The 20,752-nt window shown below is 48.7% G+C and overlaps 5 protein-coding genes across 5 annotated transcripts; 3 read left to right on the top strand and 2 right to left on the bottom strand.

Moving 5' to 3' along the window:
* Positions 1–2,264: 2,264 nt before the first annotated feature.
* Positions 2,265–4,247, top strand: prm1 (pheromone-regulated protein PRM1; the record flags this gene model as incomplete). Its single annotated transcript, XM_056898993.1, has 1 exon — positions 2,265–4,247. One exon carries the CDS (start codon positions 2,265–2,267, stop codon positions 4,245–4,247), a length of 1,983 nt encoding a protein of 660 aa, XP_056751069.1.
* Positions 4,248–4,641: 394 nt separating this feature from the next.
* Positions 4,642–8,932, bottom strand: N7537_007937 (putative xanthine dehydrogenase HxA; the record flags this gene model as incomplete). Its single annotated transcript, XM_056898992.1, has 4 exons — positions 4,642–6,325; positions 6,387–8,344; positions 8,431–8,634; positions 8,702–8,932. 4 exons carry the CDS (start codon positions 8,930–8,932, stop codon positions 4,642–4,644), a joined length of 4,077 nt encoding a protein of 1,358 aa, XP_056751068.1.
* Positions 8,933–9,404: 472 nt separating this feature from the next.
* N7537_007936 (uncharacterized protein) lies at positions 9,405–11,264 on the bottom strand (the record flags this gene model as incomplete). The annotated part of the gene is made up of 2 exons (XM_056898991.1): positions 9,405–9,474; positions 9,532–11,264. The coding sequence occupies 2 exons, from the start codon at positions 11,262–11,264 to the stop codon at positions 9,405–9,407; spliced, it is 1,803 nt and encodes a 600-aa protein (XP_056751067.1).
* An 855-nt stretch (positions 11,265–12,119) lies between these two features.
* aarA (L-aminoadipate-semialdehyde dehydrogenase) lies at positions 12,120–16,695 on the top strand (the record flags this gene model as incomplete). Its single annotated transcript, XM_056898990.1, has 5 exons — positions 12,120–12,208; positions 12,262–12,298; positions 12,388–12,711; positions 12,762–16,342; positions 16,398–16,695. The coding sequence occupies 5 exons, from the start codon at positions 12,120–12,122 to the stop codon at positions 16,693–16,695; spliced, it is 4,329 nt and encodes a 1,442-aa protein (XP_056751066.1).
* A 1,277-nt stretch (positions 16,696–17,972) lies between these two features.
* Positions 17,973–19,991, top strand: N7537_007934 (ATP-binding protein; the record flags this gene model as incomplete). Its single annotated transcript, XM_056898989.1, has 3 exons — positions 17,973–18,000; positions 18,062–19,584; positions 19,677–19,991. The coding sequence occupies 3 exons, from the start codon at positions 17,973–17,975 to the stop codon at positions 19,989–19,991; spliced, it is 1,866 nt and encodes a 621-aa protein (XP_056751065.1).
* Positions 19,992–20,752: the final 761 nt, after the last annotated feature.

Genomic DNA, 20,752 nt, shown 5'->3' with positions numbered 1-20,752 from the left:
GGAGATGTTTGAAAGAAAGGAAACTGGGAAGAGAACGAGATGGAGACAAAGGACGACAATAAGAAAGGACAAGAGCCGATAAGCATCGATAAGCATCAATAAGCATCGAAGTTCGACAACAATGGAGGAGACAAACAGACTGTGCACGTGCTACCTCCACAGAGTCTTCGATCGGAAGTTGCGACTGGCCGGGAGAATGTGACAGGAATGAAGATACTTACATTTCTCTTTTTCAGCTACCTTATTGCTGAGAAGGATTGAGGTATGAATGAGGTTTGATGAGATCTGTCGGGACTGTGGGTTTATGGTTATCGTCAAGTTGTGGTTACAGTCCCGCTTACTTGACAAAGAGTCTCAAGTTTAACCTTGGGGGTTTCTCTGGGACGGAAGCTTCCCTTGAATTCCATACTCAGAGAATCAATACATGAGACGGAGTATCCGTATTCAGCAAACGCCATGGCATACAATTAGAAATACGAAGACGATGATACATACGACCTACTTCTCACTCCAACGCAAATACCTAAAACCTACCATGATGTCGGCCTCATATTTCTTCCACAACATCCGAGTTACCAATACTTGGCATCTGTAGAGCTACGGCAGGACCGGTCTCTGCTCAACACTTCTGCTCGCCGCCAAACTACATCAAAGATCAAGCGACAGAACTGATATGGAGACCTGAAGAAAGCCGCGTCAACAGGAGTGGCATTTCCAACAGGCCTTTTCTTCAGCTAGTTTTAATATTACTTAGCTCTAGACTCAGGAGTATGGTCTCATATTGAAGGAAATTGTTGCTTTATATCAATCTTCTTTACGTAGAAGTTCCAGAAAAACACACCTGAAGTAATTTACCTAAAAGAGATACTACAAAAAGTCCATTGGAGTAGTCATAGTCCCGTAGAGTTCCATGAATTAGCACAACACACGGAGTTAATTGGGAAACTGATCGTCTTCTTGTCGTATAATTCAAGACATGTAGTTGCAAATTGTTAGGGTGCGACTTGGTCACGTGTGGTCACGTTTCGCACTGATCCCGTGCATTTCACGTGATACTCCTCATTCGGCGCTGGCCACCACGTCTCGAATAAGCATCAAGTACTTTTTTCACGCACTCCACCCTTTAGCGGACTTACTAAATAACCTATGATTATGATGGAATATATTTCAATTTGATAAGTCATCTTTCTATTACTCAAAGTTGCGTTCGTGGAAATTTTGCTCTGCACTCGAGTGCGATCTTCGGTGAATCGATTCACAGACTGGAACACTCGAGTTAAGCGGCAACAGCCAAAAACAAAGACTAACCCCCAGATGTCAAACAACATTGCTGTAGTCTATGCGCATGACACGGAACCAAAAATCTGCACAAGCATGATGTTAGATCAACCAGCCCTCTCTGTCCGGCTATTGGCTCTCAGTGGTGGGCGGCTAAGCGCCCATGGTGGCTATATTTGGCTGATTGTCCACTTCGGCGCTTTTGACACATACAGTAGCCAGTTAGATGCTCTGATGCTTCATGAAACAACCCATTACACAGGCTCCTTGTCTTCAGGCTTTATTTTTATATTTTCTTTGTTTCGAGATGGTTATGGTTCACTCTGATTGGGGCTGTCTCGACTATACGGGGTTGCCAAGGTCCATCAAACTGCTTCTTTATGAGCAATATTGGGCTATTGATATGTCTGCTGCCGCCCAGGATGTCTGACAATTTTTAGGTGACGTTTGTAGGCTAGTGTATTTGAAGATTCATTGTCCCTTGTTTTATTTTGATTCTATTGTCCTCTGTCCCGGTCTATTCATCTATTGATCCCCCCATTCATTCAACATCTATAAGAAATCATACACAACCATGTCCCTCCGCTAGTCCGGACTTTTCTTTTGCTCTCTTTATCCTCTTTTTAAGAACTCTCCACCTTGCTGCAGGCTCTGCATATTTTTCCTTGATTTAATTACGCCTCCAAGCATTCCTGGTCTTCGCTGGACGAGATCACACCTGGAACATTCGACAACCATCGCTTTCGAGCAAAAGAATCGCTACAATGGTATTCACCCGATCTGGGCGATCGGTCTTTCCACTACTCCCGCCTTATGGAGCTCATGATTCAAGCACGGGGCGGATAATTCCCCTACATCCAGATGGCCTCACTCCCTATCTCGGTCTACGAGCTCGACTTTCACAAGTATGGATCAATCGATGGACCATACTTTTACTGCTTGTTCTCTTCCGAGTATTGATTGCAGTTGGCGACTTGCAGTCCAACATGGCATCCGCCAAGCGTGAGGCTCTCTCTGCATGTACGTCAGTGGAATCTATGGGTAGCGCCATGGCTTCAATGCCCCACTATCTATCCAAGGGTACCAACGAACTTGTGGCTTCCTCGGTTGATGAGGCCGTTTCTGCCCTGAAGTCAGTGTTGTTGATGACTATCACGGGCGTTGGGGAGATCCTTTGGTTTGTCATTAACATGATGTACTCCACCTACGCCTGTCTTATTACAATGGCCGTCCGTGGCACAGTAGGAGCCGGGATCGAATTGATCAAGGAAGCTACTGAGTGGATCAACAAAACCCTCAAGGCAATCAGTGGCGACATTGAGAGCACCGTCGACAAATACAAAGACGAACTGAACTCATTCCTCGAGACAATCAACAAAGTGGCTAGCGTGTTCTCGGACGATCCTAGTCCAATCAACCTCAACAGTACAATCAGTACTCTGGAGAATTTGTCTCTTCCGTCGTCGGTTAACCGCACGGTCGAAAAATTGGACAGCCTCGTCCTCCCCAACTTCAAAGAGATCCAAAATTACACAAAGACCCTCTTCGAAACGCCCTTCAAAGAAGTCAGGGATTTGGTCAACGGCACTTTGGGCACTTACAGCTTTGATCGATCCGCTCTCCCGGTCCCTGTCAAGACACAGTTAACCTTCTGCAACGACAACAAAGGAATCAATGATTTCTTTAACGGTGTCACCGAGCTAACACTAAAGGCACGCAAAATATTCATTGCTGTCCTTATCATTGCTGCCATATTGGTATGTATTCCAATCGCGTGGCAGGAAATCCGCCGATGGCGCTCAATGAAAGAGCGCTCCCAGCTAGTTCGCAAGGAAGCTCATGATCCAATGGATGTTGTCTACATTGTCTCACGGCCATATACCGCCGCTGCAGGTATCAAGGCAGCAAGTCACTTCAGTAACAGTCGCCGACAGATCCTCGTTCGATGGGCCATTGCCTACGCAACATCCCTCCCTGCTCTTTTCGTACTGGCCCTTGCATTGGCAGCACTATTCTCCTGCCTGTGTCAATACCTTCTGCTGCACTCAGTAAAACAAACTGTTCCTGCACTGAGTGCTGAAGTGGGCGAATTCGCAGACAAGGTCGTTGACGCACTGGAAACTGCCTCGACAGATTGGGCTACCGACGCCAACAAGGCCATCATTAATCTCGACACCGACCTAAACCACAATGTTTTCGGCTGGGTCAATACCAGCACGCACGCCATAAACGGGACTCTGAACTTCTTCATCTACAACACATCCAGCGTACTAAACGAGACCTTCAAAGGTACCATTCTACAAGAACCTGTCTACGAGCTATACGAGTGCCTCATCGGCCTCAAAGCAGAGGCACTCCAAAAGGGTCTGAACTGGGTCGCTGAGCACGCACATATCTCCCTTCCTACTCTTCCGAATGACACATTCTCCGCTGGTGCCGCCTCAAGCATTAATGACACCTCCAATCCATCCGACAGTTTCCTCGCCGATACTGGCGACCAAACAGCCAACAAAATTACCGAAGTTGTCATCAGTGTGATCAACAAATTGGAAGCAGCGGTGCGTATCGAAGCCATTATTGCCACTGTCATTCTCCTGCTCTGGGTGTTCATCGCCTTGATCGGTATCACTCGTGTCATGATGCTTTTCTGGAGCCGCGACAAACACCGCGGCGAGGGGGGGCAGGGTCATATCCTGGACCCTGTGCCCAATGGTGGACCACAACCCAAAGATCCGAATGGTTTTACTGAAGTTCCACTCACTGGTATTCCGAGGAATATGTCTGAAGATGGACACATTGTCCCTCAGTATACGGCGGCGGCACCATCCGTGCCTGTGCGGAGTGAGCCGTCATATGGTGATGAGAAGCTTGGTTTTGCAGGTCAAAGGAATTATGAAAATGCATTGCAGGTGGACTCGGGTCCTGATCTGAGGGGAAGTAGCTACGTTGAATATGATATGAAGCGATGATAAGAACATACTCCTATCTTCATCATTTTTTTCTACCCTCACTTTTCTCAAGAGAACTGTGCTCTGTCCTGACTCTCTTTTTGTGCCATCTCCAGCATTCCATTGTACTCCTTGGCCATTTGTTTCTATATGAGGCCAGTGTTCTATCATAATAATTCCCAAAAAGATAGCATTTCTAGTTTAGAATCAAGAATGCCACTTGATTTCAAAATCATAATTTCCCATGCCGTGTTGAATGCCATCCTAAGATTACAATACACTTCATGTAACGCCTCTTACCAGATTGGCGTAAACATAATAAAAAATATTTCAATCTAATTGTCTGACTATACTAAACAAAACTCCAAGATATGGTATACACTCATACAAATCATCGACCATAAATTCACAGCCACTATATAGCAACAAAGAAGCTTTTCTCCCCCTCCTTGGGCTGCACTCTCACCCGTTCAATAATCGGATCAGCACAGCTAATCCGAATACGCTCAGGGGTAGCAGGAGACTCCAAAGAGAGCACACCATTCACGTTCCACTGCTTACGTGCAGCCTTCAAGGCGTCACGAATAGCAAAGAAGACCGCACTACCCATAAACAAGGGCGGCTCGCCGACACCACGAGAGCGTTGAATGGTGCGCAAGTTTTCCCACTCCACGTCCTTCAGCAAACTCACATTGAAAATCTGCGGGATATCACGGAAGCCAGGGATCTTATAGTTGCCCGGGCCTTTGGTGAATATCTGACCAGAGGCACGGTGCCAGAGACTCTCTTCCGTGGTGAAGAGACCTTGTCCTTGTACAAAGGCGCCTTCGATCTGGCCGTAGTCCACTGAGGGGTTGATACTGCGACCCACATCCATCTTTATGTCGGCGCGTAGAGGTGTCCAATCCCCCGTCAGTGTGTCGATTTGGACTTCGGCTGCAGTAACTCCTTGTGTGAAGTAGAAGAACATCTGGCCGCTGTTCTCACCCCATACGTAGCCGATATCGGGGGTACGGTAGTATCCTTGTGCGGAGAGGTTGACGCGGTTGAAGTAAGCTGCGTGGGCAAGTTCTTTCATGGTGGCATTGGGCATCTTCTCGCGGAAGGGACGTAGGCGTTCGTTGATTTGCTCACATGCATTGAATATGGCATAACCGTTGAGATCGGAGCTTGCTGAAGCAGCGGTTGCGGAGGTATTTGCCACTGTATTAGTTGCAGTTTCAGATATGAAGACGCTCGCCTGCGGCACTTGCAATGCTTCGGCGGCAATCATAGTCATCTTTGTGTGGAGGCCTTGTCCCATTTCAACACCACCGTGTGCTACGAGGACACTGCCATCGTGATATATGTGAACCAAAGCTCCCGCTTGGTTCAAGAAGAGAGCCGTAAAAGAGATACCGAACTTGGTTGGCACAATCGCCATTCCACGTTTGGACCACTTGTGCTGCGCGTTGTATTCCTCAACAGCCTTCCGACGCTCATTGTAAGAGCTCTCTTCCATCACTTGCTTGTACATCAACGGCACATACCAATCTTTGAGAGGTTGGTTGAAATGCGTCGTATCATCTGGCTTGTACATATTGATGGCCCGGATCTCTTCGGCCGGAATATCCAGATGATCTGCAATCTCTGATATATAACACTCAGCAAAGAACAGGCCTTGCGGACCGCCAAAGCCACGGAAAGCTGTGTTTGAAACGGTGTTGGTTTTGCAAACCCGGCCGCGCACATTGACATTGGGTATCTTATACACGCCATCAATGTGTGACAAGCTTCGCTCCACGACAGCACCGGATAGATCTTGTGTGTGACCTCCATTGGCGAATACATCTGCATCAAGTGCAAGAAGTTTTCCTTGTTTGGTCACACCAACCTTCCATCGACAGAGGAAAGGGTGACGTTGACCGGAGGTCAATATATCTTCATCACGGTTGAGCATACATCGCACGGGTCGTTTCATTTTTGCAGCCGCAACGGCACAAATACCAGCCAGCTGAACAGACCGCGACTCCTTGCCGCCAAAACCACCACCAAGTCGCTTCACGCGCGATACAACTTTATTCGCAGATACTCCTGTCACCTGAGCGACGTAGGCTTGTCTGTAAACGGTTAGTTTAAAAAAAAGTTTGATGAGACACAGTCGAATAGATCGCTACTCACGTTTCAGTAGGATTCTGGGTACCACTCCAAATCTCCATTTCATCATCCTCCGGCTTGGGAATTGCCACACAGGCTTGGGTTTCCAGGTAGAAGTGCTCTTGGCCACCCATTCGCGAAACTCCAGTAAATACGTGGTCAGCTTTTTTGAAAGCTTCCTCGGTATCACCATTCTTGATGAAGCGATAGTGCTCAAAGTAAGACTCCGCCTCGATGGCCTCTTCCATCGTAAGGATACTCGGGAGGTCCTCATATTCGACCTTGACAGCCCTCATACCTTCCTCGGCGATTTTAGCGGAAGTTGCCAGGATCACACCAATTGGTTGACCAGCTGTGGTAACTTCATCGACGGCAAAGAAAAGCTCATCAGACTTGGGTTGCCCCCACCAGTTTGCCTGAGGGTTAGGAAGATCCGTATGGTCCACATAGTCCGCAACACCTGGGATGTCCAATGCAGCGGACGGGTCAACGCTGATGATCTTGGCATGAGGTTTGGTAGACAAAAGCATGCAGGCGAATAACTCATTCTGTTGAACAGGAATATCATCCGTGTATTGAGCCTCTCCTGTGGTCTGTTTCAACGCCGCAACGTGCGGAGTGGCTCGTCCAAGAATCTTCTGCTGATAGGCGACAGAGGTCTCAAGATCTTTTGCTCCAGTGGAAATTTCTCTCTCAATCTCAGCGATAACGTCTGGATCCAAATCCGAAGCCTTGACCTCGAGTCCTGAAAGTACATCGTAGTAGAATCTGTAGAAGAATCCCAAAGCCAAAGACTTCCGGTAACTGGCCATACCACCAGGAACTCCAAACGGCAGGTTGAAATCCTGCTCCAGTGCGCTCATGACGCCCTCTAGAGTTGCGGGGTTCGTGAACTTCTTGCCAACCAAAAATGCTTCAGCATTCTTCGCTGAGACGGTCATAGCTGCCATGCCACCAAACACAAGATTGGCGCTGACCACATCATTGGTCTCAGAAAGAGTCACCCGTAACGCGGAGTTGACAATTGCAATATCATCATCTTTCCGCTTGGCCTGTTTGTAGGCTCGCATGTGCTCTCCCTGCGCCTTAGCAGCTGGGATGCGCAAGCTAGCGATGATTGCGTTGGGAGCAAGGGCAGTCTTTCTGTATCCCTGGAAGAATTCGGTCATTGGAATTTCAGTCTCGCCTTCGAGAGACTTGGCCACGAGGATAGTGTCGGTGGCTACCAAAACCGGGTTGAGATCAGAGATTGGTGATGCAGTGGCCAAGTTACCCGCCGGGGAAGCGACATTTCGGATCTGTCGCCCAGCGAAATAAAGCAACTGTTTCTTAATCGCTTTGAAAGGTTGGCCTCTGGCTTCGCCGTATTTCTCTACCGCTTGGTCACAGATGTGTTCGAGGTCTGTTAAAGACACGTTTGCGCCGATCTCCAAACAATCGTCGTGCAAGGTAAATTGTCGCAATTCGGGAATATCTCCCAGGTAGACGGAAGCCGCGTATCGCATTGCCTTGAACTTAACCTCAATTTGCGTCTCCGTACTTCCACCAATTACTTTAGCGTCTGGGTGGACGTTCTTAATCTGCAACAGTTGCTCGACGGTCACTGGTCGGTACCATTTCTTCTTCTTGTTGCCATATGCTAGGGGTCGGTATTCGTGTTTCCGCAGAGCGGCAGGGAAGATCAGCTCTGTGTCTGGACTGTACGGCTTGAAGTCCGGCGCAGGAAACTTGTAATCGACTGTCTCGTTCTCGTCATTGTTGGTGGAAGACCCTTTACAGCAGCCACCGGAGCCCTTTTTCTCCATGCAGCAGCCCGACCCACCATTGGCAGAAGCCTTTCCACAGTTGTTGGCTGAGTTGAAGCTCTGAGCAGCATCTATAATAGGTCGATAACCCGTGCATCGGCAAAGGTTTCCATCGAACGCTTCTTCAACATCGTGTTCCGAGGGAGACGGGTTGTTTCGTAGTAGGGCATAAAGAGACTTGAGGCTATCGGTTAACTTCACATCCCTTCCAAAAAAAAAAAAAAAATACAACCGAATCAAGCGCAAGGACCACATAGGCGTACCATGACTATTCCAGGAGTACAGAAACCACATTGACTTCCATTACCGACCGCAATCCGCTGCTGGATAGCATGGGGATTCTTCACATTCCCAATCCCTTCGACTGTGATAACGTGTTTACCGTCAATGCTAACGAGTGGAGCAATACAGGCATTCACGGAGGCATGGTAGATTTTCTTCGTTGTAGGATTGATATGGGAGACGACCTATTGACCGTATAACACCTCTGGTTAGCACTAGGTGCATAACCCGATATAGTTGATTGAAACCCACCACAGTGCAAGCACCACAGCCTCCCTCGGCACATCCAAGCTTTGTACCTGTCAACCCAATACCCCGCAGGTATTCCAGTAAAGTCACTTCCGGGTTGATCGTGTCTATCGCAACCTTAGTGCCGTTAAGATAGAACCGAATAGTGTCATCCCAGTCTTCAGTCAATGCAGACAGGCTGGTCGGCTTCTCAGCCACGGCCATGGAGTCTGTCTCTAGGATTCCCGGCGCCATGGTGGAAATGTGGACGTTGTGGCGATATTTAGAGGTAGGCTTTCTAGGGCGACTTCAGGTGCGCATCTTGGGTTTTATAGCGAGTTGGGGAATTCCGCAAGGACTTAAATCTATTACTAAAATGAAGTCTTGCAAAAAGTATCAAAGGAGGGGAATTCCAGATGAGATCAGTTCTCCAGATTCGATATCAGGTGGGCCCCCACTTGGTCTTCTTATCTTTGCGGGGATCGCCACTGTCCGATGAGAGAAGTCGGATGACCGTCGGATTCCGGCTTGGCACCTCCAGGACCCGGTGGTTTTGCTGGGATTACTACTATTTATATAATTACTATGTATATAATAAGTCTTGAACATCTGCTTTGGTCAAATTTCTATATCTGAATTGCGCCAAACCAAAAATAAAAATAAAAAGATATGCTACAATACATATATAAAAGAAATGGTCCATAAATAGTAACCCCCAAATGCACGCTCACGGTCTCGAGCCTGCAAAGGCTTTCTCTTCCTCTTCCCACTTCTTGCGTTCAACGACACTTCGGGCCCTATATGATAATGGAATTAGCAAAGAGTGCATGAGGCATTAGATAGCGACAACTTACCGATAGGCCTTCACAAAACGCCAAACCTCTGTGTCAGCAAGGTTCCAAGCCTCAACAACATCCTTGATGTTGATACGGTTCGTTTCCTTATTCTTAATTGCCTCGCGGGCCTTCTGGATAAGTTCATATTCTTTGCCAACGCCTTGCTCGCTTGGCGTGCGATCCTGCGCGCTCTTGGCGGAGTCTTTGTCATTCTCAGTTGCAGGATCAATCTTACTTCCACGAGGGATCTTGAAGCCAAACTGCCATTCAAACTCGTCCAAAAGTTCTGAGGGGAGACTCTGGCCTGCCTGGGCAGGGAGAGATTCCACAGTCATCCACAAAGAAGTCCCGACAGCATCTTCGCCTGCGACAACCTGCTTGAAGATCACTCCCCGGTATGAAGAACCCAATTCGGGTCCAAGGTGTTCCTTGGTCACCTCAGACAACCATGCGTCGCGCTCGGTCTCCCGGCGAATTTGTGGTGTGGTGATCTCCTCCGAGTTCTTCTGCAGGCTGATAAGAGTGTAAGGGTGAGGAAGGGTACCGATGGTGAACAAAAAGGTGGTGTTTTTATAGGTCGAAGGCTGGCTGATACGCATGGGTTGCTTTGCAGACCCAGACCCACACGGCCGGCACTCGGGTTCATTGGGTGGACAAGAGTCGGGAATGGGCGATTCGGGGCACTGAATAAGAGCCTTTGCCAGCCGAAGAGCAGGTTCCACCAGCGCGGTAGTGTGTTGAGGGAACGGTTTCAGCACGGCCAGCCCGGCGGGGAAGGAGCTATGGAAGTGATTGTGGAGGTGGGAGTTGATCAGTTGGACAAGAGCCAGCTGACCACTTGCAGGGTTCTGGGTCATCTTTTCATGCACGGCAGAGTAGTGAGAGGTAATAGCTGCAGATTTATAAAACGCCAAAGCATTCGGCGGCTCAACCTTAAACGATTCCGGTGCGATCAGATCAATAAAGGACTGGGTTTTATCGTCGAGCTTCAGAACTGCGCTCTGAACGGCCACATCGATCCGCGACTTGTCCGCCGCGTAGAGGCCATTCTTGAGGTTTTCAAATCGAGTAATTGACTCTGGGATACTACCCCGGCGAAGATATGAGAGCATGGGATCATCATAACGCGCCATGGGGAAGCAGTGGAAGTCCGCGAGCAAGCCGGTGCCCATGTGCCCCCACGCAAGCCAAGCGAACACCTCGTTCTGTGTTTTGGGCGCGAGTTTCCACTTCTGAACAATTTCATAGTTGGGGTTTTTCATCGCATCGCCCGGAGTCAATACCACGGGCTTGAATCCTTGTGCAAACCATGCCCGACGCCACGTGAGAAGCAATTCCGCATCGGCATTCTGCAAGTCCTTGAGATCCTTGCCATTGGCTTTATTGGGATTATACTTCGCATCGTAGTATGTGTAGATTGGTCGACGTTCGCGAAGGGGAGGGAGGACGGATCGATTCTCATCCAAGGTGATGGCAGAGGAGAACGGGTTCAACCATTCGAGGGTGCTGTACCATTTCGACTCGCCGTGTGTGCTGTTGGTCTGTTCCTCGGGCTGCTCGTGGGAGGGAGGGCGGAACGAGGGCAGGTGGAAGTTACTTAAGGAAGGTAGCTTTGGTGTGGGCACAAACTTGGCCGGGCCTGTGGCTGATTGCTCGCCGGCATCAGGCACCGGAGAGGACGAGAAAATGAATAGCAAAAGCGCGACAAAAACGATTACAGACAGGAGAGCTGTACTCCTGTGAGGAATCATCTTTCCAACATTCAAACCAGAGGACCTGTATAGAGGCCCGTCAAAAGTTGAGAAATAAAAAAACACGTGTGGCTTCAATCCGCGACACTTCTCCTGAAACTCCGCCTCGAACAAGACCGGATTTGGCCAACGCAGTCTTGGCAGGAAAATGATGATAGATTTGGAGGCAACTCAGCACACTCGCATCTGAATCTCTTCGGCTAAATTAATTTCACCCTAGCTTTCAATGATGAACCAAATACAAAATCGTACCCTTGATAATAACCTTTCGAGCTAGGACGGGGATGTTGCTTCCTTGCCTGAGGTTGAAAACCGTGTGATGACTCAGCCAATTGGAAACCTTAAATGACCTCATCGGAAGAGTGGTCCATGAACGTACAACATTGAAGCTCTGGTGTATCAAGCAGGTACAAGTTCAAGATATGCTAGTATCTCTCTTTTAAATAATTAGGGTAATTAACACTCTTATTCCCTATGTACATGTTATGTTCATTTATAAAGACCTAAGAACTACCAGTAATTCATAAACACTGCAACATATATGTCTCCGTAGGTACCTCCCTTTGACCTAGACCAATGAAGCTATGTGAAGGTTTATGAGATGATACGTATACCAGTAATGTTTCACTGAACCATAGATACATACCTTAGCTACCGGCACATGCTAGGTTGTACATGTATACATGTATCTTGATCTTCCATCTATATGTCATCTTCACCGAGATCGATATCAGACCTCTGTGTTAGTTATAATCTTAGCAAGAATAGTCTCAAGGTGCCAAATTATTCAGTAGATAAGTCAAACAAAGGGAAATAACTAGACCTCCTTGTACAATCTACTTTGTACTCGCTACAATGTACAACCTCGCCTCGGTTCTGCCAATCTGTGCCGCTCTGGGCTGGAGAAACCTCAACTCCGACGCCACCCCACCATGTACAAGGCGGTGAACACTATGTGGGGAAAACAGCTAATCAGCGCCTCAATTCTCATTGGCAGAAATAGCGGCGAGATCGGACTTTTCCACTATGGGGGGGTAATTTTAATATTGAGTCATCGTAACTTTCATTCTCCAACTATTTTGAACATACTGCAATGATGGCTGTAGGAACGGCCTCTTTGCAGGACCGCCTGGAGATATGGGCACAAAGGTTGAACAATTTGACTGTCTCTCCATTGACCCGCGATTATCCCGATACACAAAAGGCCGACAGCAAGAGAGTCATTGAAGCTTTCGAGTCTCTTCAACTCCCTAAGGAGAAGCTTTCGGGCTCATCATCTGGTTTCACTGCTTTCCTGACTTCATACATTATTCTGGTAGCGCGATTGACCGGTGATGAGGATATCGCTGTGGGCACAAACTCCAACGAGGATGGTCGTGCATTCGTCATCCGGGTGTCCATTGATACCTCGGAGTCTTTTGCCCAGCTCCATGCCAAAGTAGAAAAGGTATGTATGTATGTTTCTTGCCATAGGGTTTACTGCTAAAAGCCCCGCAGGCATATAAGGAGGGCTCTTCCCAAATCGTGCCCTTGGGCAGCCTTCGCTCGTATATCCAGGAGAAGTCCAAGTCCGAACGCACACCGGTCCTCTTCCGATTCGCCGCATATGATGCCCCCGCTGCATCACAAGATTATCCTGCAAACACCTTCGATACTACTGATTTGGTGGTGAATGTTGCCCCGGGTTCAACTGAGGTCGAATTAGGCGCATACTACAACCAGCGTCTCTTCTCAAGTGCTCGTATTGCCTTCATTTTGAAACAACTAGCCAGTATTGCTAGTAATGCTGCTGCCAATCCAGATGAGGCTATCGGCCGTATCGACTTCATGACCGAAGATCAGCGCGCACTCTTGCCCGACCCAACATCCAATTTGAACTGGTCTAACTTCCGCGGTGCCATCCACGATATTTTTACTGCCAATGCTGAAAGCCACCCAGACAAGTTGTGTGTGGTTGAAACTCAGTCGAACAGCTCCCCTCACCGCGAGTTCACCTATCGCCAAATCAACGAGGCCTCCAACATCCTCGGTCATCATCTCGTACGGTCTGGCATTCAGCGAGGAGAGGTTGTCATGGTTTATGCCTACCGTGGTGTTGACTTGGTGGTTGCCGTCATGGGAATCCTGAAGGCCGGTGCGACATTCTCGGTTATCGACCCCGCCTATCCCCCGGAACGTCAGAACATCTATCTTGATGTTGCCCGTCCCCGCGCTTTGGTGAACATTGCCAAGGCTACAAGAGATGCAGGTGAACTTGCAGATATTGTGCGTACTTTCATCGACGAGAATCTTGAGCTCCGCACTGAAATTCCTGCGCTTGCCCTACTCGATGATGGAACTCTTGCCGGTGGATCCGTCAACGGTCAGGATGTCTTCGCCAACGAGGTTGCTCTGAAGTCCAAGTCTACTGGTGTCATCGTTGGTCCTGACTCTATTCCCACCCTTTCTTTCACATCCGGCTCGGAAGGCCGGCCGAAGGGCGTTCGTGGCCGACACTTCTCTCTGGCCTATTATTTCCCTTGGATGTCTGAGACTTTCAAGCTCACCCCAGACGAGAAGTTCACTATGCTGAGTGGCATCGCTCACGATCCTATTCAGAGAGATATTTTCACACCATTGTTCTTGGGTGCTCAACTCTTGGTGCCCGCACGGGAGGACATCCAAAACGAAAAGCTTGCTGAATGGATGCAGAAGTACGGTGCCACCATCACTCACCTTACGCCTGCTATGGGTCAAATTCTTGTCGGTGGTGCCTCTGCTCAATTCCCTGCTCTCCACCACGCATTCTTTGTGGGTGATATTCTGATTAAGCGAGACTGCCGCTCACTCCAGGGACTTGCGCCTAATGTCAGCATTGTGAACATGTACGGAACAACTGAGACACAGCGTGCTGTCAGCTACTTCGAAATTCCTAGCTACGCCAGCAACGAGGGCTACTTGAACAACATGAAAGATGTAATTATGGCTGGTCGCGGAATGTTGGATGTGCAGATGCTGGTTGTCAACCGCTATGACCCCACTCGTCTCTGTGCTGTTGGAGAGGTCGGCGAGATCTACGTCCGCGCGGCAGGTCTTGCAGAGGGCTACCTTGGTTCCCCGGAACTGAGTGCGAAGAAGTTCCTTACCAACTGGTTTGTTAAGCCTGAAGTCTGGGCGGAAAAGGATCAAGCCGAATCCAAGAACGAGCCCTGGCGCGAATTCTATGTTGGTCCTCGTGATCGCCTTTATCGCAGTGGCGATCTAGGCCGTTACACACCGTCTGGAGATGTTGAATGCTCTGGCCGCGCCGACGACCAAGTGAAGATCCGTGGTTTCCGTATTGAGCTTGGAGAGATCGACACCCATCTTTCTCAGCACCCTCTGGTCCGTGAGAACGTGACCTTGGTGCGAAGAGATAAAGACGAGGAGCCCACGTTGGTCAGCTACTTCGTGCCCGATATGAACAAGTGGGCTTCATGGTTGGAGAGCAAAGGCCTTAATGATGAGGACTCTGGATCTGAGGGTATGGTTGGTCTGTTGCGGCGCTTCCGTCCTCTCCGTGATGATGCTCGTGAGCATCTCCGGAGTAAGCTTCCTACATATGCAGTGCCGACCGTCATCATTCCCCTTAAGCGCATGCCTCTGAACCCGAACGGCAAGATCGACAAGCCCGCACTCCCATTCCCAGACACTGCGGAACTGAGCGCTGCTGCACCCCGCCGCCGCTCGTCTGCAGTGCAGGCCCTCTCTGAAACCGAGCAGACACTGGCTCAAGTCTGGGCTAAGCTCATCCCCAATGTGACGTCTCGCATGATTGGACCGGATGACTCCTTCTTTGATCTCGGTGGTCACAGTATCCTCGCACAGCAAATGTTCTTTGAGCTTCGTCGCAAGTGGCGTGTTATTGACATCAGTATGAACGCTATCTTCCGCAGCCCGACCCTCAAGGGCTTTGCTAGCGAGATTGACCGCCTTCTCGCAATGGAATCATTCGCAACTAGCGATGACAAGACTCTAGCTGTGCAAGCTGCTAATGAGCCGGATGACGAGTACTCGAAGGATGCCGTCAAGCTTGTGGATGAACTGCCCAAGAAATTCCCTCGGCGTACTGAGGCTATGCTCACTAGCGAACCCACGGTGTTCCTTACCGGAGCCACTGGTTTCCTAGGCGCGCATATCCTCCGAGATCTACTTACCCGTCAGTCACCTTCCACCAAGGTGGTAGCTTTGGTTCGGGCAAAGTCTGAGGAGCAGGCACTTGAGCGACTCCGCTCCACTTGCCGCGCATATGGTTTCTGGGACGAAGCATGGACCCACAAGCTGCAAGCCGTCTGTGGTGATCTTGGAAAGCTGCAGTTTGGCCTTTCCCAGACAACGTGGGACGACCTTACCAACCGTGTCGATGCTGTAGTTCACAACGGAGCTCTTGTCCACTGGGTCTACCCCTATGCCACACTGAGACCGGCCAATGTTATGGGTACCATCGATGCCCTCAAGCTGTGCGCCAGTGGAAAGGCCAAGCAGTTTGCTTTCGTCAGTTCGACCAGTGCTTTGGATAAGGATCACTTCGTGCAAGAATCCGAACGTATCATCGCCGCTGGTGGAAATGGTATCAGTGAAGACGACGATATGGAGGGCAGCAGAGTTGGCCTTGGAACCGGTTACGGTCAAAGCAAATGGGCTGGAGAATACCTTGTCAAAGAGGCCGGCCGCAGAGGCCTGAGGGGAACCATTATTCGCTCCGGATATGTTCTCGGTGATTCGGTCACTGGAACTACCAACACTGATGACTTCCTCATCCGTATGCTCAAGGGCTGCATTCAAATTGGTCTTCGCCCAAATATCTTCAACACCGTGAACATGGTCCCTGTTGATCATGTGGCTCGTATTGTAATTGCCACTGCCTTCCACCCACCTTCCACAGGCGTTAACGTCGCCCATGTTACTGGACACCCTCGCTTGCGCTTTAACCAGTTCCTTGGTGCGCTAGAGCTCTACGGATACAATGTCCCTCAGGTTGACTACGTGCCTTGGTCTACTTCCCTTGAGCAATATGTCAACGATGGCGAGCACAATGACAAGGAGTCTCAGCATGCTCTGTAAGTTTCACCCTTTTTTTCGGTCCATTGACGAATCCATACTAACCTTGTGTAGTATGCCCCTGTATCACTTTGTTACATCGGACCTGCCTTCCAACACCAAGGCTCCGGAATTGGATGATGTGAACGCAGCGACGGCTCTGCGTGCCGATGCTATCTGGTCGGGCGTTGACGCATCAGCCGGTGCTGGCGTGACCGAGGAATTAGTCGGCTTGTATGCTTCGTATCTGGTACAAACCGGTTTCCTCCCCGCACCAACTGTCGCGGGGGCCCGCCCTCTACCTGCTGCTCAGATCAGTGAGGAACAGAAGAAGACCCTGTTGAGTGTCGGTGGCCGTGGTGGTACATCTTGAAATTTATAAAAAAGATCTCATGTACTTATTCTGATGTTCTGATTTTCAAAAAGCATTTACATTTCCAACCCCCCTGCAATATATGAATTAAACTGAGCCACTAAAAACGTGGCTTGTAGTACTCTATCGAAAAAGCCCGATCTGCCGATCTGCCCGTTCAGTAGCACTCCGCGTTTTCCCTCTCCACTCTTTATTTACTCCTGTCACTGGGGAATCTATATAGCTTAAAAAGGACCCTCTTTCTTGCTCTCTTCCATATCTCTCTCCACAATTAGTATTCCATCATGGCTGAACGTCAATATGTGAGCGGTGTTTGTGCGCGTTCTTGGCAATTCCACTGCCTCATCAACACTCAGGACTCGGGGGAGGTTATTAGGGCTCGTCTGACGGCTTTCCAAACGGAATAATAATGAGTTAGCGAAGTTTTTTCGGAGTTTGGGGCGGTTTCGGCCGAAGGCCAACTCATTATGTAACAGTGATACATAGAACATTGCGACAGGTATTTGATGAATTGATGAACATCCATGGGCAAACATAAACATGATACAGAAAATTTTCTTTTCTTTTCTTTTTTTTCCTGGGGCAAATGTCGGGGATACCCCTCATAAATATAAATATATGGCATGTTGTGGATCAGGGGATCCGCAATGGCCGGGGATGGTGTAAGACCAATCAATATGTCCAGGTCTGAAACATCCCGAGATCTTTATCTTGTAGGGCTCTCTATACGAAGCATATACGAAGTATATACGAAGTATGTGGTTTGATCATCTTTTGATAAATCCTCCCACACCTCTAGACCTTCCCGGCAATGATTAGGTATCTTTTGTATAGCAACTCCATATAACTTAAAGGTACATAAGCACAACACAAGGCATTATTGTACATTCACATCCACCTAGGCTTGTCCAACGCTTCTGTTGATCTTTCTAGTTCTCTTTATACTCCAGGCATGTGCATGGTTATTGAAGAAATGGTATGGATTGGTAAGTCTATGACTATTGTTCACCTAAGCCATTAACACCTAACAGTAACGGTCATCAATGAATGGACTAAATAATAAAATAATATACTTATGGCTATAAACCGATAGAAGGTGTAATAGTAGCATAAGACATCCATGGATGGATCATACGTGTAGGACAAACCTTGGAACATAGGAACATATAAGGGTAATTCCTCCTTCATTCCTTCCCTGAGTACTTAACTTCCCCTCTAACCCCCCTCATATTTCAAGTCTTCTTTTTCCCCCTTCCAATTCTCTAGTGACATTCATCATGGCGATCGATATCTCAGATGGAATTGGTAAGTATATGGCCTTTCTGACGTTTGACTACCCGCCACCTAACCAAGCTAATGATCAAAGCCATCGGTGATAGTACCGAACCCGAGGCCAAGGATATCCAGTATGAGCCTTTAGGCACCCTCTGTGATTTCCACGCCCTCTACCAGACAGATCCCGATGCATATGGCAAAAAGTCATGGAGCAAAAATGTACCCATCGATTTGCCTGATGCCGTCGAGGATGCCGAGTCAGCACAATACGCACTTCTCGTGAGAAAAAAGAAGTGCTATGATGGACGGAGGAGCTTGTCTATTCACTCCATCATAGTGCAAAGCGAACGTCTCAAGGAGTTCTTGAAAAGGGCACTGGATAACTATCCTGGAGTCACGACGACCTTGCAGCGCCTCGAGATCACATCGCCTTTCCGCCCATTTGTTCATCGATGGGAAGAAATTACCAAATTGCGAGATGAAGAGCAGGATCCAACAACTAAAGCCCATGTCGACATGTTCTACCGCATCATGGACGAGGAGCTCAGGGATGTGGTTGACCGCAAGAACGACCTGGTTGCCAAAGGGGTCATCACTCACGACTTGGTTTGGACGATCCTGGAACCTCAAGATGTGGTTCTTTCTTCAATTGATGGAACTCTACATGCGTATTTGCTCACAAAAGCATCATCGGATGATGAAACATCGAGAAATGATTATCTCGAGATGGAATACGTTGGATTTAACGGAAGCAATTTCGGATACAGATATACACGTTTCATGATACCAAGCTTTGTGGGCACGGTGCCAATTACCTCATTGCCATACTTTCCACTCAGATACCACCCAGAAAAGGATACTATCCAAGAGTTGTTGATTGCACGGGGCAAGAAGTGGGAAGCATACAAGGGGTACCATTTCAAAGCCTACGAAGAGGATTCGACCAGCACGAACTCCAAAGGTCGGGATAACAATTTGAGGGACATCAAATATCATGCCAAGAGTCGCGTCATCATCGACATCGAGGCATACAACCTTTGTGGGCATACAGCCTTAGTCACCGTTGACAGGAAAATTGATGGAGAACTAAATGATTCGCAGCGCCTCATTGCAACCCCAACGCTCTATGGATATTCCCTGAATGACAAAGAATGGAGTACGTTCTGCGTGGATCATGTGAAAGACATTGAGTGGGATGAGAAGGCCTTTGAGTCGCTGGTCTTACCGCGGGAGAAGCAGGGGATCAAGGAAGTTGTCTTGGCTGTTGCAAGAGCTCAATCCAAGAACGTCGATGGATTTGACGATGTCGTTCGGGGAAAAGGCCAAGGGTTCATTATGCAGCTTAGCGGTCCACCGGGGGTCGGAAAGACCCTCACTGCGGAAAGCGTTGCTGAGGTCATGAGGGTTCCTCTTTATGTCATGAGTGCGGGTGACCTTGGAATTAGCGCTAGAGGCTTCGAAACAAAATTGAAAGACATCCTGGAGCTGATTCCCAAGTGGGGTGCTGTTTTGTTGCTTGATGAGGCTGATGTCTTCATGGAAGCCCGTGATTCAACCAATCTCGATCGCAATGAACTTGTCTCAATCTTCTTGAGAATGCTTGAATACTACGAGGTAAGATCCAATGCCCAGGGTCACCAAAGTCAGAGGATGCGGGGGAAAATATGCAAAATGACGTGTTACTGATCTTCTATCTTTTTCTTCAGGGTATTCTCTTCTTGACCACCAACCGTACACAGAATATCGATCCTGCCTTTGAGTCTCGGATCCACCTTTCCCTCGCCTACAAGGAGCTCGATGCGGAATCCAGGCTTCAGGTTTGGACACAGTTCCTAAGCCGCTCATCGAACATTGAGGCCTTCACGGACGAGCAACTTGACCAGGTGGCCGAGTGCCAATTGAACGGTCGCCAGATCAAGAATGTGGTCAAGACGGCCGGTCTCCTGGCTTGGTCCAAGGGGCGTGAGCTTCGATACGAAGATCTGAAGGTGGTGCTTGCTCTGAGAGATTTGCAAAAGTGATGTCTGGTGAGAGCACGGGGTTTATTGCGTATTCATTTTTAATAATTAGCTAGCAACGCCCCACAGACTCGATATCCGAGTTCCAAAAAAAAACCAAAAAAAAACCGATTCTATGGCTCTATTTACTGCTTATAATTTCCTTCCAATATGTTGATAAAGGGCCGAGGTGTGTGTTTTATGCATTGTATGGCTACATTTGCTCCCGTTTGCCGCTAACGGGGTCCGAGTACGAGGTCCGAGTAGGATTACAAGGCTGAGCAGGCAACTCCCAAAAACACACCCGCCAAGACTTTCACTTCTTCCATCGAGTCATATTTGTTGATATATCCTTGGCTCCCACGCTGACAATGCCTCCAGTGTTCCATCCAAGACTTCCGGCAGGCCCCGGGGCCCATTCCCCCTGAACCACTACTGTCTATAGGGCTACGGGGCGCTTCGTTTTCGTTTTCGGATACGCAGAATCCCGGCCCACTCCGTTCCATACGACAGGGATTATGTTGAACTTGCAATTTGAAGATGTTATGGCCTCTTAAGGCTGAACGGATGATATTCCCCGGAACGCCGATCATCGAAAAAAAAAAGAGATGTACACACTAAAACATCAAAACGCCCATCTCCAGGACTGACCAAAGACCCCCCTGACTCAGGTCCACCGTGTGTTGGCTAGTGCACCCGCACGATCCGACGATTTCACAATTATAATCTAATCGAGGCGCCCCCCATGGCACAACTCCGATAGTATGCTGTTGTGGAGCACGCGA

This window comes from Penicillium hordei, assembly GCF_028827395.1.
Source record: "Penicillium hordei strain IBT 12815 chromosome Unknown utg000004l_segment0_segment0, whole genome shotgun sequence".
Taxonomy (NCBI): Eukaryota; Fungi; Ascomycota; class Eurotiomycetes; order Eurotiales; family Aspergillaceae; genus Penicillium; species Penicillium hordei.
This window is presented reverse-complemented; position numbering and strand designations above follow the sequence as displayed.